General features: G+C 49.5%; 1 protein-coding gene across 7 annotated transcripts in view; it reads right to left on the reverse strand.

Moving 5' to 3' along the window:
- Positions 1-17,972, reverse strand: part of fhip1aa (FHF complex subunit HOOK interacting protein 1Aa) — a 263,629-nt gene that overhangs the window by 6,907 nt on the left and 238,750 nt on the right. For all 7 annotated transcript variants that reach the window (XM_072496072.1, XM_072496070.1, XM_072496068.1 and 4 more), the window contains one exon: positions 5,951-6,086. In XM_072496072.1, coding sequence (XP_072352173.1) covers positions 5,951-6,086 — 136 coding nt within the window. The remainder of the gene's footprint in view (positions 1-5,950; positions 6,087-17,972) is intronic.

Consider the following 17,972-nt stretch of genomic DNA (forward strand, 5'->3'; position numbering starts at 1 on the left):
CAGTCAGTCCCAATGTGTCCATTTCTAGGAGCCTTCGGCGGATATCGGGGGAAGTCATACCTGCCACGAAAGCATCCCTGATCAAATGTTCCGTGTGCTTGTTCCCCGAAACTGGCGGGCAGCCACAGTTTCGGCCCAGCACCAGCAGCGCCCGATAGAAGTCTTCCAGCGTTTCTTCGGGGCTTTGCCTCCTAGTCGCCAGCAGGTGACGGGCGTAGACCTGGTTCACAGGGCAGATATAATGTCCTTCTAGCAGCTCGATAGCTGCAGCATAATTCTCCGCCTCCTCGATCAGAGGGTAGATCCCAGGGCTGGCCCGCGAGCGTAGAAGGTGCATCTTTTGTCTTTCCGTGGGGGTGTCTGCGGCCGTGTCGAGGTAGCCCTTAAAACACGCCAGCCAATGTTTGAAGATAGCAGCAGAGTTCCCCACGTGGGGGCTGAGCTGAAGGCACTCCGGTTTGATACGGAGATCGATTCTTTCAACTGAAGTTGTAGCAGATTAAATTGATGCACAATTAATTACTCTCGAGACAAGGTGAGTCATAACTAATAGGCTTTAATCTGCTAGAACTGATCCCCAGCAGCTTCGATACAGAAAGTGAAGGCTGCTGGGACGGCATCTGTTCTTATACTCCGCCTCTCAGGGCGGAGCTATGTACATCAGCCAATGGTAGACTCCTGGGTCTAGCCAATGGTCATCCACCTCTCCGGTACCGCAATCCCTGGTATTACCACAAAAGAGAATACTTCTTTACAGCCCCCGCCGAAGCAAACACCTTTGCCGAGGAACACGGGCTGGAAAATCAACAGCAAGGGTAGAAATAAGGGGCCTCTGGCAAGGGACAACAGTATACTGATGGGACCGGGGGGGGGGGAGAGTGAGGCAATGCCAGGCCCTCCCACCCCCACCCCGCCACGGCGAGCGCACCCTGAACAAAAAGCAAACCACTACCCGAGGGACCGCTTCAGGTGGGAGACCAGGCCCCATTCGAGGGAACAAGAGTAGCGGAGAAGGGAGAGCAAGCAAGAGGAGTGCGGTGTAGGATGGGGGAAGGGCGGGCAGAAAACCGCAGAGGTCGGGCAAGGGAGAAGCGAGACAGTAACTCCCGAGAGGGGGGCCACCGAACTAGCAAGAAAGCTAGCGCCGGGGACATGCAACAAAGCAGGGCCGCAGCACGCCCGCAACAGAGGGTACGCCGCCAGGCAGGAGGGGGGGCACTCAACAGGCAGGCGAGCAAATGGGGATTGGAACAGGGGAAAGAGGGATGTACGGGAGAAGGGGGAAAGAGAGGGACCAGGGGGGGTGGGGGGGGGGGGACAGGGAAGGAGGGACAAACAAGGCTAGAAAGGGAATAACATTAGGGCTACAAAGTGCCACAACCAAGGAATTGCTGCAATCATCCACCCGTTACGGTCTCTGGGTGAAGGGAGTCTCCAGAGTGCAGGGGACTACCCACGTGGTGGACGCACAGTGGGCGGCCATGTCAGGTGCCCCCGGGCAAAGGGAAACCTTGGAGCGCAGAAGCCCGACCGCATGGAGAGAGCAGTGACAGCGAACATCCTGGATGGCCCCCTAACAAAGGGAAACCCCAAAGGGCAGGGGCACGTCCACCAGGTAAGTATGGTTAATCCCACAGGAGCGAGGGGACAGAAGCCCCCCACCAGGATAGTCACCTGGAACGTAAGGGGATTCAACGGGCCAGTGAAAAGATCCAGAGTCCTCACCCACCTAAGAAATATGAAGGCCGACAAAAAAACACACCTGAGAGAGCAGGACCGACTGCGGGTAAGAAAGGGCTGGGTGGGACAAACCTACCATTCCTGCTATGGGACGAGGGCCAAGGGGGTGGCAATACTGATCAGCAAGAGGACGATGTTTAGGGCGACAAATATGGTTACAGACCCAGGGGGACGGTACATCATGGTTAGTGGGGCACTGGATGGGGCACCGGTAGTACTAGTTAACGTGTACGCACCCAACTGGGACGACACGAGCTTCATCAAAAAGACCATGTCAGAAATCCCCGACATAGCGACGCACTGACTAATCTTTGGGGGGGGGGGGGGGGGGACTTCAACTGTGTACAGGCTCCAACGACTGACAGATCAAGCTCCAAAACGGGGAAAACCTCAAGCAAGGCAAGGGAACATGGTCACTTTATGGAACAGATGGGAGCGGTGGACCCCTGGAGGTTCAACCACCCGGGGGAGAAGGAATTCTTCTTCTCCCCAGTACACAACGTATACACCAGAATTGACTTCTTTGTGGTGGGGAAAACGATGCTTCCGGGGATAGACAAAGTGGAACACTCCGCAATTGTGATATCCGACGTGGAGGTTGGACGTCGCCCTACTAGCGGACAAGGCCTTCAACGAAAAGATATCGCAGCCCATAGCAAAGTACACGGAGAAAAAATAGAACGGGGAGGTTTCTCACCCTCCACGTTCTGGGCAGCGCTAAAGGCCGTAGTAAGAGGGGAAATCATCGCTTTCAAAGCGCGAAGAGATAGGGAGGAAAGGGTGGCTCGGCAGCAGCTGGTCGACTCCACCCTGGAGGTAGACCGTAAATACTCCGAGGCCCCAACCGTACAGCTCCTGGCGGAGAGGAAAGAGCTACAAAGGAACTTTGATTTGATCTCTCCACCAGGAAAGCAGTGCACCAATTCCGCCAGGCACGTGGGACCCTATACGAACACGGAGACAAAGCCAGCCGCCTGTTGGCACACAAGCTGTGAAAGCAGGCAGCCACCAGAGAAATTGCACAAATCAGGGATACCAGAGGCACGTTAGAAACAGAACCAGAAAAGATCAACAAAACCTTCAAGGCCTTCTATCAAGGCCTGTACACCTCAGAGCCCCCAATGGGGGAGTCCAGGATGAAACGGTTCCTTGATGGACTGGACATTCCAGTCGTGGGGGAGGGCAGAAAACGGGGCTTGGAAGCACCACTAGCACTGGGAGAGATCATGGACAGCATTAGCTCCATGCAGGCGGGGATGGCACTGGGACCAGACGGGTTCCCGGCAGACTTCTACAAAATATTTGCGACAGCACTGGCCCTGCAGCTGCGGGACATGTTCACAGACTCACTAGCTAGGGGCACACTGCCACCCACGCTAGCACAGGCCTCAATCGCGCTGATACCTAAGAAAGACCCAACGGAATGTGGGTCATACAGACCCATCTCACTGCTGAACGCGGATGCCAAAATCCTAGCCAAAAGGCTATAAGACTGCGTACCAGAGGTGGTCACAGAGGACCAGACGGGCTTTGTCAAAGGTAGGCAGCTAACCATGATCATCAGACGCCTGTTGAATGTGATAATGACCCCATCCAGGGAGAGAATACCAGAGGTGATCGTCTCCCTAGACGCAGAAAAGGCCTTCGACAGGGTCGAATAGAAATACCTCAGAGGTACTGGAGCGGTTCGGGCTTGGAACAGGGTTCACCTCCTGGGTAAAGCTCCTATACAACGCTCCCATGGCGAGTGTACGGACCAATAATACCAACTCACGATACTTCCAGCTGCACAGGGGCACCAGACAAGGATGTCCACTGTCCCCGCTGCTGTTCGCTCTCGCGATCGAGTCATTAGCAATCGCGCTCAGAGCAGCAAAAAGCTGGAGGGGGGTCCGAAAGGGAGGCAGAGAGCACAGAGTCTCACTCTATGCAGATAACCTGCTCCTCTACATTTCGCACACACAAAGCAGCATGGACAGAATCATCGCGCTCCTGAAAGAGTTTGCCGCCTTCTCAGGCTACAATCTCAACATGAGCAAAAGCGAGATCTTCCCGGTACACCCACAAGGAGGGGGGGCAGCACTAACGAGACTGCTGTTTAAACAAGCCCAACACAAATTCCGCTACCTGGGGATCCAAACAGCCCATGACTGGAAAGGGTCCACAAATGGAACCTCACCAGTCTGATGGAGGAAGTAAAAAAGGACCTGCAAAGATGGAACACACTCCCACTCTCCCTCGCGGGGAGAGTCCGGACGATCAAAATGAACATGCTGCCCAGGTACCTCTTCCTACTTAGATCCATCCCGATCTACACCCCCAAGGCCTTTTTCAAAGCACTAGACAAACTAATCATGACGTTCGTATTTGGTGGGGGGGGGGGGGAAAGAATGCTAGGATCCCAAAGAAGGTCCCACAAAATACAAAATCCGGGGGGGGCTAGCCTTCCCAAACCTACAATTCTACCACTGGGTGGCGACAGCTGAGCGAATAAGGGGATGGATCAAGGAGCCAGAAAGCGAGTGGATGCGCGCGGAAGAGGCCTCCTGCATGGGGACCTCCCTCCAGGCCCTCGCCACGGCGGCACTCCCATTCCCACGCAAAAAACACTCCAGCAGCACAGTGGTGATAGCTACCCTCCAGTCCTGGAACCAACTACGGCAGGAGCTTGGCCTGACCAGAATGTCAGACAAAGCTCCCGTCTGCATCAACCATAGGTTCACACCAGTGCTGACTGACACCACCTTTAAAAAGTGGGGACAGGACGGAGGGATACTGACAGAGATCTATACACTGACGGCAGGATTGCAACACTGGACGAACTGACAGAGAAGTTACAGCTAACTTGGGGGAATGAGCTAAGGTACCTGCAGCTCAAAAACTTCCTACGAAAGGAGGCAAGGACGTACCCACAACCGCCATGACAGACATTACTGGAGAGTTACTGGACGCAAGCATCCTAGATAAACGCGACATGTATGACCGACTGGTAGACAGAGCCGACACCGTACTGGATGCATCAAGAAAGAAATAGGAAGACCTGGGGATTGTGGTAGGGTGGGGACTCTGCAGCGAAGCACTGCATCGGCTCAACTCCACCTCCACGTGCGCAAAGCTCAGCGTGACGCAATTAAAAGTGGTCCATAGAGCCCACTTAACAAGAACCCGTATGAGTAGGTTCTTCCCGGAGGTGGAGGATAGATGTGAACGGTGCCAAGGAGGCCTGGCCAACCGCGCCCACATGTTCTGGCCTTGCCCCAGACTTGCGGGGTACTGGACAGCTTTCTTCGAGGCAATGTCCAAAGTGGTGGGGATTAGGGTGGAGCCATGCCCGAAAGTGGCAGTCTTCGGGGTATCAGACCAGCCAGATCTATTCCTGGGGAGGAGGGCGGACGCCCTTGCCTCCCTGATCGCCCGCCGTAGAATCCTGTTCGGCTGGCGGTCAGCAGTCCACCCAAAGCTGCAGACTGGCTGTCCGACCTCTCGGAATCTCTCCAATTGGAGAAAATCAAATTCGCCATCCGAGGGTCAAAAGACGGCTTCCACAGAACGTGGGAGCCACTCACCCAATTGTTCGGGGTCCTGTTTGTGGCCAACAAACAAGCAGAAGAATAGCCAGGTAGCCAAGAATCAGGGGAAAGTAGACAAGGCATGAGAGAGAGATAGACCGGGAGAGGGGGGGGGGAGGCAGGGGAATGACAGCCGGAAGGAGGGCACGGGAAACAATAACAAACTTGGCATCTACAGGGACAGAGAACAAGGAAAATCCGGGCGAAAGACGGGACAAACGGCTGAAGCGGAGGTGAGCGCGAGACGACAACGGCAGTGAAATCCGTCCGGGAGAAGCAAGTGACAACACCAGCACCAGACTCACTCGCGTATTGCCCCCTGTAATCGTTTCTCCGGCACCCAAATGTATATCTATCTCCACAGCTCCCTCCCTCAAACAGATGCATATATGTGTTAAAAATAATATTGCCAATTGTACAGAGTTACTGCTGTTGAGCTGGTGCATAATACCCTACCAGCTATTTTATTTTATTTTATGTTCTTTTTTGGTATGTTTGTGTGTGCTCTTGTCTCTCTCTCTCTCTCTATATATATATATATATATATATATTATATATTATTCTGTGTACATAAACATAATGGTAAATATACTTTGTTCAAAAACCCAATAAAAAACATTTAATTAAAAAAATAAAGTTACCTTGAGCTGTGACCTTGCGTGAAATGGAGGTTTCCACCCGAGAGAGCAGATATTCCCGAGTTTCATTCAGGAATGATGAGAAGTTTTCCCTTGCAGCAGCAAACTGCTCAATTGCATTTTTTACAGATGCCAGCACCTGTGTAAACAAATTATCAAAATTATCAAAAGCCGCTTCTCAAGTTTGTTTGATTAAAAAGAGAAATAGTTTGATTTGAGCAACCAGAATTATTTTTTTTTGCATTTTACTCACCGTCTTATAGTAACAAGCTTTGAATTCATTTTCATTTTAGAATAAATATCAATTCAAAATTTCAATCCTTTAAGGTCAGACATCTTAACATAACTTGCAAAATTGACAAGTGATCATCTGCCTATATCTTACCTCCAATTGTTTCAAACAGACTTTCTTTTCTCAGTTATTGATTTCCCCAACAAAAACGATCAAAGCAACCAAACAGCACAAATCATTGTGGCACTGTGCCAGACTGATCAGGAAGTTCACAAGGCTGATTAATCGGTGCTGGGTTAGCTGAGCTCAGCAGGGGCAGCAATGTTGGAATTAAAGTTGGCCTCAGGGTCCCCAGCTTGGAAAATTAAAAATCAGCCAGTGTTCCCTCTCCAGACAGCCATCCAGGGACCTGGGCTGTGAAACATATATGTAGTGGAGATTGCATGATTGGGTTTAGCTGCGATGCTGTGAGCAAACAGTGCCAACAATCACTATCCAAACTCACTCAAAGAGTTAGGTATTGGAGGACGAAATACTACATGTGGAGATGTATGCCAAGATTGGGAGCTCGTGAAAGTAGGATCATGGATATTCCACATCTTACTATTCAATGACTTCACAATACTGAACACTGTGAAACTGTCATTATCTTTCTCTCTCTCAACTAAAAATATTAGAAGTTTGCAGAATACCATGTTTATTAAGCACTGAGATAGGTAAAAATTTGCTCACAAATATTTTGAAAGCTGTGAAGATCACCTATAGTTTGCTGCTCGAGAGGCTACATACTGGCAAGTGAGGCTTAAGCACTCTGCCTTCTTGTCACCATTGTGGTACTGCTAGTTAGCTGTTAGACCTGAAAGCCAAGAGGTGACAAGCAGATGACCACAATGCACCAGCCACAACGCATCGCATCAATAGAAATGCATCATAATGGTGGCATCCATCAACTAGTTACCTCACGGACCCAGGCAAAACTACAGGGGGCTCGGAGGAGATCTGGCCCAGACGGATGGCATACAAGCCCACCGTGCATATGGTTAGCCCCTGGTGCCCACACACCAGCTATGGGTAAATAACCTTGTTGGTGTCTTGGGAGAGAAGGTAGCTAAGGGAGTAAGCCTTGACAGAAAATCCAGAGTGGAGTCCTGTGGGTGTTAATCTGTTAGCTATCAGGCAGCTTTCTGGCAACTCCTGCAGCAGAGCTGACACCAAACATTACTGTTGAATCCTTTCCTTTGGACAATATTAGCAATGCCGAGACGGGGCCCTGGTGCTTGGGAAACGCAAGGTCTCCATTTTATTTGCCTAGGCCTGCGCCCTGGAGAGGACATTCCAGACTTGTGGTTTATGTTGACATAACACAGGATGCAACAGGTACAGGCTTTTACTTGATTGGTGTACAGCATGCGCACCAGGGGTTATTTTTGATGATGGGAGAGATCATTGCATCTCATTGGATAGCTACCACCTGCCTGAAGTTGGCCAGCCCAAGTCTGTTCAGTAATGCGTCACCACAACCTGCCTTCTTCAATGGGCGCTTGGAGCTTAGAGAGTCATCTCTCGACAGGCAGGTTGATAAACTAGGCAAGACAAATTCACGATCTTTTGTATCACAAGCTGGAACTTAAGGACCATGCACTCTGCTCTTACTGACAACCTTCTGCAGGGATATGATGTAAGACAGATCGACAAAAGACGAGCCTTAATGTGGGCATTCTCTGCGGAACAAAAAGGCACGTTCAAAGTTAATCCCTTAAAGAGAATCACTACTTTCCTCTGCCAGGGGAAAACTCAAGAGGCAACATGTGAGCATGGTGTGTGTTTCACAGTAAAAAAAAAACTACTTGTAATGATTGAACACCCCCACAGAAGACTCAGAGACTTCTAACACCTTGCTTATCAACAAGTGCGGGCCCAGTTAACCTTGTGCATCTATGCCCCAACATTCATCTGCACTTCAGATGTCAGGGGTCAATTCAATGAGGAACTTGACACTGCCATCAGCAGAACTCCCAACACTGAGGGATTGTACCTTCTAGGGGATTTCAGCACAAGGGTGGGTAGCAACTACACTGCTTGGCCAATGTGCATAGGGCATCGGAGAATAGACGAGATGAACGGAAATGGACAGAGGTTTCTGGAGCTAAGCTGCCACCATTGACTGTGTGTGACGAACAACTACTTCCAAATTAAGCCGCAAGGTGTCCTGAAGACATTCAAGATCATGCCACTGGCACCAGCTGAATCTCACCAGATGTCCCCCCCACTCCCCCAAACAATGTCCACATCAAGTTTAGCTATCACAGTGTCGACTGCAAGACTAACCTCTCTCTAATGCGTAGCAAGGTCAGGCTTCAGCCAAGGAAACTATGCCACTTCAAGAACAATGGTCATCCTCAGATCAACATTTGCTGTACCACTGACCCAGAAAAGACCAGGAGTTCCTCAGCATCCTCGATCAGACTCTTTCAGACAGAGTGCAGTGGGATCACCTGTGCAACATCATCCATAACTCTACACTCAGTATAAAGGAAAGAGATCAGAGGAAGGCTGACTGGTTTGAGGGATTGGACTGAAATGAGGCCAGTTACTGCAACCAATTGGAGAGCCCTCGTGAGCTGCCAGCAAGTCCCCAGCAAACAACATCCAGATGCTGTCATAGCTGCCAGAATCATGTCTCAGCAGACTGCTCCGCATTGCACCAATCAATACTTGTCGAAATTCTGCAACAGCAAACTATCTGCTGCTGAAACCAGCGATGCTAGAGTGCTCTTTGAAGGAATGAAGAAAGCAACAGGCGCAGCAGGAACCAAATTGCCCCCTTGAAGCCAAGAGAGGGATGATCATCACTGAACCTAGCAAGCAGATGAAAAGGTAGATGGAGCACCATCTCAAACCTAATGCAACAGAAACCTTTGTCATTGAAGAAACTCAGCGCCATTCCAGACTTTCCTGTCATTGAAGAACTGGTCAGCAAGCCCACCGCAGTAGAGCTCAATTTGTCCATTGACTGTTTTGCCAGTAGTAAAGCCTCAGGAATCCATGGCATTCCACCTGAAATCATCATTAGTGGGAAACTGGCACTGCTACAGTATCTCTATGAACCTGTGTCTCTGCTACAAGGAAAGATTTGTGCCTCAAGGCATTCAGGATGCACAAATAGTCACCTTGTATAAAAACAAGGGGGAATTGCAGTGACTACAATAATTACCAAGGCTTCTCCTTGTTAATTATTATGGGGAAGATTTTTTTGGTTTGCCCTGACCAGATTGCAGACTCAGGCATCCCACATCTACCCTGAGCCTCCATGTCGTTTCAGAGCTGGCAGATCAACAGTTGACATGATTTTCTCACTTCAGTTACAGGAGAAGTGCCGTGGGCAGCACAAACCTCTCTACATTCTTTTCATAGACCTCACCAAGGCCTTGTCAGCAGAAACGGACACTTTTTAAACTGCTGCAGAAAATAGGCTACCCGCCTGGACTCTTGGGTGTAATTTCTTTTGTCCACGAGAACATTCACAGTTTTGTCAGTTACAAAGGAGAATCATTGGAGGCCTTCGAGATCAGCAGTGCTGCGTCCTGGTGCCAATTCTCGTCGGCAATTTTCTCAACGCTGCTATTTGTATCCTTTCGGCGACTCATGTTAAGGTTTCTACCTGCATGCCAGAACCGATGGCAAGCTGTTCAACTTGACAAGACTGCGCAAGTACCTAAATTCCTAGTCCGTGAATTACTCTTTGCTGATGATGCCAAACTGGCATCCCATACTGAAGCTAACTTGCAACATCTTGTAGATCAGTTTCCCCACATCTACAAAGAGGTGCAACTGCTAATCAGCATCGGGAAGGCCAGGATGCAAGGAATGCAGCTTCTATCAACATTTATCTCACTCAAGAGGTTGCCAAAAGCTTCACAAAGCTTGGATCAACAACTACCAGCAATCTGTCCCTTAATGCTGAGATCATCAGGGATTGCCAAGGCCGAAGCTGTCATGTCAAAGTTCAGAAGTCGAGTGTGGACCAACAGCAAACTGATCAAAAATACAAATCTCCACGTGTACCTGGCTTGTGATCTCTTTCCTCCTTTATCATAACGAGACATGGACAATTTTCACAAGCCTGGAGAGACTGACTAGCTTCCACCCCCACTGCCTCAGATGAATATTGGCCATCTCCTGGGAAAGACAGAGTGCTGTATACGGAAGTACAATGGGTTTCAGGGATTCCCAGCATGTTTGCTCTCTTCAGTCAGAGGGAAATCACTTGGCTGGGTCATGAGAGCCAAATGGATGATGGCCACCTCAACAAAGAGATGATCTATTGGGGGTTCGTGATCAGCATGAGATAAACAGGTTGCCCATGTCTACAATACAAGGATGTCTGCGGGTGAGACTTCAAGCTGACTGAGTCGGAGTCGATGCACAGGAAATTCTCACTGCTGACAGAGTACCTGGAGGCGAGTAGCCAAGAAAGATGTGGAAAAAGCAGAAGACAAAAGAAATGACTAGATGGCGGAAAAGGGAGCCCGCCAGAGGGGAAAAACATCAGTCAATCTCAGGCCAATGCTATTTAACTGTGGCAGCTGCAGAAGTGACATCCATTCATCAATCAGCCTCTACAACATGATGTTCAATCCAGAAGTCATATACTCCCTGGGTGCAGTCCATCAACTCCTGAGATGGACAGATGTCAATCTCAATGGTCAGGTCAAAAGTTGAAAGTCTAGCCTTGAAAATAGCAAACTTGGCAAATGTACACAGGTCAAAAGAAGCTGTTTCCTTTTAACTGTGGTTATGAAAGAGCACCATTTATGTGCCACATATTAGAGATCTACACTACTCCATTGACAATTACATTCCTCCATCCAGTCAGTTACCCAAAGGGGGAATTGAACCCGGGTCTCTGGCACTGTGAGGCACCAGTGCATGATTACACCATTTTTAGCTTCTAAATCAGAAGCAATTGTGGGAAGAAGAAGTGGGATGTGAGAAGGTGGATTAGGCAGTAACATACAGTCACCTTCAAAAGTTCAGGCCTGCTGCTGGCCTTGTGGCTTAGAAAGCTTAGAAGACAGCTTGGCTGCCTGTGGATAAATGACATCTCTCCTCCTCATACCTCCACACCAAGATTCCCAAAGCAGTGTTGGTAAATTTTGGAGTCTCTCATCTGTCATTTTATATCATTCTGGTGCTTTTCCCAGGTCAGAGTCAGTTATGGAATGATATTCTGCTTCAGCTCAGAGTCGCATCAGTGGGTTCAGAGATGTGGCGGTGGGCTCAGGGTGGCATCAGCGGGCTCAGAGACATGCCAGTGGGCTCAGAGACGTGCCGGTCGGCCTATCCCGTAATCCCACCTAAGTTGCACAGTTTTGGACTGTGGGAGGAAACGAGAACACCTGGAGGAAACCCACGTAGGCAATGTGAAAACTCCACACGGCAATGTGAAAACTTCACACAGACAGGTACCCAAGATCAGAATTGAACGCAGAACCCTGGCTCTGAGGCAGCAGTGTTAACCACTGTGCCAAAGGGCTGCCCTAGTTTTCCCCGTTTAAAAATAAGGGGTTACCCATTTAAATTGGTGATGAGGAATTTATTTTTCCACTCAGAGCGTTTTGAGTCTTTAAAACTCTCTTCCTGAAAAGACGCTGGAAGAAGAGTTTCAATATTTTTAAGGCAGAGGTGGATAGATTCTCGGTAAGCAAGGAGGTGATAGGTTAACGAAGGTAAGCGAGAGGCAGATTTGAGGTTACTATCAGATCAGCTGTGATCTTATTAAATGGCGAGCAGGTTCAAGGGGCTGAATGGCCTTTTGTCCCTTTTTGTATGTTCCCTGCTTAGGCATGCAGCCACTCAACTGCATACTTAATGCTGGCTGCACAAAATCATTTAAATTATCAGGCAGCATGAGCTTTGAACACTTCCTGCTGGATTAATCACATATCATGATCCCCGTGTACATTTCTCAATGATTCACTCTTGTGGCTCTGTGCTATTCAGAACAGTAAGATTATCACAGGGTTCAATTCCTAAATTGGATGATACCAAGGGCAGCACGGTGGCACAGTGGTTAGCACTCTTGCCTCACAGCGCCAAGGTCCCAGGTTCAATCCCGGCTCTGGGTCACTGTCCGTGTGGAGTTTGCACATTCTCCCTGTGTTTGCGTGGGTTTCACCCCCACAACCCAAAGATGTGCAGGCTAGGTGGATTGGCCACGCTAAATTGCCCCTTAATTGGAAAAATGAATTGGGTACACTAAATTAATTTTTTTTTAAAGTTGGTTGATACCAGTTGGGAATATGAGAGAGCCAGTTTCTCACGTAATTTATCCAAACATGTCCAGGAGTGAGCCCATACTGCCCAATCTCTAATTAAAATATAATAACATGGGGCACAACAAGACAACCTTCACCTTTATGATCTCAGCTGGACATTATGCCTTTTACAGGGTCTTCAAATATAATTCTTTGGTGTTCTTATTGGCAGATGGCAAAAAACATTCGTGATAAGGCCTGATGCATATTGATGTTCCTGAAGGAAATGGAATATTGAGAAATTTGTGCAGTGTTCTTGTGCCAAATCACAGCTGGCTTAAATATGGTTAGGTTAATCTTCAAAGCAGTTTGTTGACACATTAAATAAGTTGAGAGTTTCAGGTCTACCTTATAAAAATAATAATCTTTTATTGTCACAAGTAGGCTTACAGTAACAATGCAATGAAGTTACTGTGAAACGCCCCTAGTCACCACATTCCGGCACCTGTTTGGGTACACCGAGGGAGAATTCAGAATGTCCAAATTACCTAACAGTATGTCTTTCGGGACTTGTGGGAGGAAACCGGAGCACCCAGAGGAAACCCACGCAGACACGGGGAGAATGTGCAGACTCCGCACAGACAGCGACCCAAACGGGAATTGAACCTGGGACCCTGGAGCTGTGAAGTAACAATGCTACCCACTGTGCTACCGTTCGCCTGTAGACATTCCCTTGAGTTCAGGAGAGCCAGTTTCTCACGTAATTTATCCAAACATGTCCAGGAGTGAGCCCATACTGCCCAACCTCTAATTAAAATATAATAACATGGGGCACAATAAGACAACCTTCGCCTTTATGATCTCAGCTGGACATTGTGCCTTTTATAGGGTCTTCAAATATAATTCTTTGGTGTTCTTATTGGCAGATGGCAAAATACTTACGCGATAAGGCCTGATGCATATTGTTAAGATGTTTTTCTTTACAAAGAGCAAGTGAACATACAAAGGAGCAGTTGTAAACAAACATATTTTCTCAATTTTACTTGTAATAAATGAGGAAATAATAATGCCTGGACCCTTTTTTTTTTAAAAACAAAAAGAGATGCCAGCTGGTGCTCCTTTTCGACATTACTTTTCTTTTGAGGGAAAACTGAACTTTTGCATCTTCTCTTCCAGGCAAAGCGCATCCCCTGCCTGTGTCTGTTTTTCTCCTTTTCCCACATTCAAAGTGCTTCCCAAGAATGTAGCCCAGAGACCTGTCAACCAAACCAAACCAACCATCCATCTCCTAAGAATGTATCTCAGCAGACACTTCATAGAACATAGAACAATACAGCGCAGTACAGGCCCTTCGGCCCACGATGTTGCACCGAAACAAAAGCCATCTAACCTACACTATGCCATTATCATCCATATGTTTATCCAATAAACTTTTAAATACCCTCAATGTTGGCGAGTTCACTACTGTAGCAGGTAGGGCATTCCACGGCCTCACTACTCTTTGCGTAAAGAACCTACCTCTGACCTCTGTCCTATATCTATTACCCCTCAGTTTAAAGTTATGTCCCCTCGTCCCACTTCATGTGGGAGGCACATGTAATGTGTAGAATCCCCCCCCATTATGAGTATGGATGTTTGGTTAAGTCACCAGAGATGCGGGACAGCACGGCGGCACAGTGGTTAGCATTGCTGTCTCACGGCGCCGAAGTGCCAGGTTTGATCCCGGCTCTGGGTCACTATCTGTGTGGAGTTTGCACATTCTCCCCGTGTTTGCGTGGGTTTAGCCCCCACAACCCAAAGATGTGCAGGGTAGGTGGATTAGCCACGCTAAATTGCCCCTTAATTGGAAAAAAATAATTGGGCACTCAATTTTTTTTTTTTTTAAAGTCACCAGAGATAAACTAATGAAGGTGTTTCATATCTCTTAGTTACATTGTAAGGATAATTATCTCATTACAGTGCATCAAATTCTCTTCTGTCTTAGTGGTGTTTTATATCTGCATACGCTCACTTTGTCTCAAGCCACATTAAACATCTCCCATTCCCAGATTCTTTCCATGGAAAAAAAAAAATCAACAATCGCAAAATCTGTCATGTTAATATTCCTGACCCTTTCCTCAATAAGCACACACAGATCTCTGACCACATTTGTCAGGAAAAAGTTGCAGAGGCTCTACTTCTGGGTTTCCACCACTTTGCTATTACCCTGGAATTTCCTGGGCTTTTTTTAGCGGATATTTAGTCTACACTTACAGTGGACACAGTTGTGTGTGAACCACTTAAATGAGGCGGGAGTGGGTGCTCTTGGACCAGGTAAATTTAAATGGTCGAGGGCAGGAAAACCTGTACAGGACTCGTACAGGAGCAGCAAGAAAAAAAAGTTGGTAAGATCATTTAAATGAAGATAATTTAAATGAAAATTGGATAAATTACCAGAATTGAAATCACAAAAAAAAAACCCTCCTATTAAAATACCGGAAGAAAAATGCCAGGTCTGTCCTCACTGATGTGACATCAATTAACACAAGACGAGTAGTGAACAAAACTGTGGCTTTAATAAGCTAAACAGAAAGCCTCCTGGCCATTGATCCCGAACTGGGGCAGGGCCGGAGGTCAGCCACCTTTATACCGAGCCCGAGGGGAGGCGGAGCCATCAGGCAGTGGTTTACCACAATACATGTAGTACAGTAACAGTTTACCACAATACATATAATACACCAACAGTGGTTTACCACATTCACCCCCTGTTTAAAAAAAAAAGTCCAGCGGGGGTGAAGTGAACATAAAGGTAGAGTCTGTCGGGGGCTTTAACCTTCCGCCGTGATCGCCTCAGTCCCGGCTGTGGTGTGTGCACTGGTGTCGAGAACTGTGCGTCCGGGAGCGTGTTGTCTTCTTCTTCGCCCAGTAGTAGAGTCGGCGGAAGGGGGGGGGGGGGGCGGTGTGGGGGTGGCGGTGGTGGTGATGGTCGCCGGTGGGCCTGCGGGTGCCAAATCTCGAAGTAGCCAGGTAGTGGTGGAGGGAGACGGTGTAGGGTCGGGGGTGGTGGTGATGGTCGCTGGGGAACCTGCAGGTGCCAAATCCTGGAGGGAGACTGTCCTGCCACCCGTCATGATGTGCCACGTAGGCATATTGTGGGTTGTCATGGAGGAGCAGGACCTTCTCGACGAGGGGATCTGCTTGATGACTCCTCGCATGCTTCCGGAGGAGTACGGGCCCTGGAACTATCAGCCAGGACGTGAGACAGACCCCTGAGGTGGACTTCCTAGGGAAGGCAAACATACGTTCGTGAGGGGTCACATTGGTGGCAGTGCACAGGAGCGACCGGATGGAGTGGAGCGCATCGGGAAGGACTTCCTGCCAGCGGGAAACTGGGAGTCTTCTGGACCATAGGGCCAGAAGGACGGCCTTCCAGACCGTCGCATTCTCCCTCTCCACCTGTCCGTTTCCCCGGAGGTTGTAGCTGGTCGTCCTGCTTGAGGCGATACCCTTGCTAAGCAGGAACCGACGCAACTCATCGCTCATGAAGGAGGAACCCCGATCGCTATGGATGTAGGTGGGAAAACCGAACAAGGTGAAGAGACTGTGCAGGGCCTTGATGACGGTGGCAGAGGTCATATCATGGCATGGGCTGGCAAAGGGGAATTGTGCGTACTCGTCAACAACGTTGAGGAAGTACACGTTACGGTCAGTGGAGGGGAGGGGCCCTTTGAAGTCAATGCTGAGGCGCTCAAAGGGGCGGGAGGCCTTTACCAGATGCGCTCTGTCTGGCTGATAGAAGTGCAGTTTGCACTCTGCGCAGACCTGGCAGTCCCTGGTTTTGGTCCTGACCTCGATGGAGTAAGGCAGGTTGCGAGCCTTGATAAAATGAAAAAAACGAGTGACCGCCGGGTGACAGAGATCATTGTGGAGGGCCCGAAGTCAGTCTACTTGTGCGCTGGCACATGTACCGCGAGATAGGGCATCTGGGGGCTCATTGAGCTTTCCAGGTCGGTACAAGATATTGTAGTTGTAGATGAAGAGTTCGATCCTCCACCTCAGAATCTTGTCGTTCCTGATTTTGCCCCGCTGTGTATTATTAAACATGAAGGCAACCAACCATTGGTCAGTGAGGAGAGTGAATCGCCTGCCGGCCAGGTAATGCCTCCAATGTCGCACAGCTTCTACAATGGCTTGGGCTTCCTTTTTGACGGAGGAGTGTCGAATTTCGGAGGCATGGAGAGAACGGGAGAAGAAAGCCACGGGCCTGCCCACCTGGTTGAGGGTAGCGGCCAGGGCAAAGTCCGACGCATCGCTCTCCACCTGGAACGGAATGGACTCATCCACAGCGTGCATCACGGCTTTGGCAATATCTGTCTTGATGCGACTGAAGGCCAGGCGGGCTTCAGCCGTCAGGGGAATTATGCTTGTCCGCATAATTGGGGACCCAGTGGGCATAATAAGAGAAGAACCCCAGGCATCTCTTCAGGTCCTTGGGGCAGTGGGGGAGGGGAAGTTCCAGGAGGGGGCGCATGCGGTCGGGGTCGGGCCCTAGGACTCCACTTTCCACAACGTAGCCAAGGATGGCTAGGTGGGTTGTGCGGAAAACGCATTTCTCCTTCGAGTATGTGAGGTTAAGGAGCTGAGCGGTGTGGAGGAAATGCCGGAGGTTTGCGTCATGGTCCTGCTGGTCATGGCCGCAGATGGTGACATTATCTAGGTACGGGAACATGGCCCGCAGCCCGTACTGGTCAACCATTCGGTCCATTTCTCGCTGGAAGACCGAGACCCCATTGGTGACGCCGAAGGGAACCCTGAGGAAGTGGTAGAGGCGGCCATCTGCTTCGAAGGCAGTGTATTGGCAGTCCTCCGGGTGGATAGGGAGCTGGTGGTATGCGGACTTCAAGTCAACTGTGGAGATGACTCGATACTGCGCAATCTGATTGACCATGTCAGATATGTGGGGGAGGGGCTACACATCGAGCTGCGTGTACCGGTTGATCGTCTGACTGTGATCGATGACCATCCAGTGCTTCTCCCCAGTCTTGACGACCACCACTTGGGCTCTCCAGGGGCTGGTACTAGCCTCAATGATCCCGTCTCGTAGGAGTCTCTGGACCTCCGACCTGATAAAGGCCCTGTCCCGGGCACTGTATCGTCTGCTCCCAGTGGCGATGGGCTTACAGTCCGGGGTGAGGTTAGCGAAGAGTGAGGGCGGGGTGACCTTAAGGGTCGCAAGGCTACAGACAGTGAGGGGCGGGGTCAGGGGTCCCCCGAACTTTAAGTTAAGGCTTTGGAGGTGGCACTGAAAGTGGAGCCCCAGTAATAGGGCAGTGCAGAGATGGGGAGGACGTAGAGCTTAAAGTTAGTGTACTCTACGCCTTGTACCGAAAGGGTCGCGACACAGTACCCCCGGATTTCTACGGAACGTGATCCGGAAGCCAGGGAGATTTTCTGGGTCGCGGGTAAAATTGGGAGGGCGCAGCGCCTTACCGTATCTGGGTGGATAAAGCTGTCTGTGCTCCCGGAGTCGAAGAGGCAGGCCGTCTCATGCCCGTTG

This window comes from Scyliorhinus torazame, chromosome 3, assembly GCF_047496885.1.
Source record: "Scyliorhinus torazame isolate Kashiwa2021f chromosome 3, sScyTor2.1, whole genome shotgun sequence".
NCBI classification, from domain to species: domain Eukaryota; kingdom Metazoa; phylum Chordata; class Chondrichthyes; order Carcharhiniformes; family Scyliorhinidae; genus Scyliorhinus; species Scyliorhinus torazame.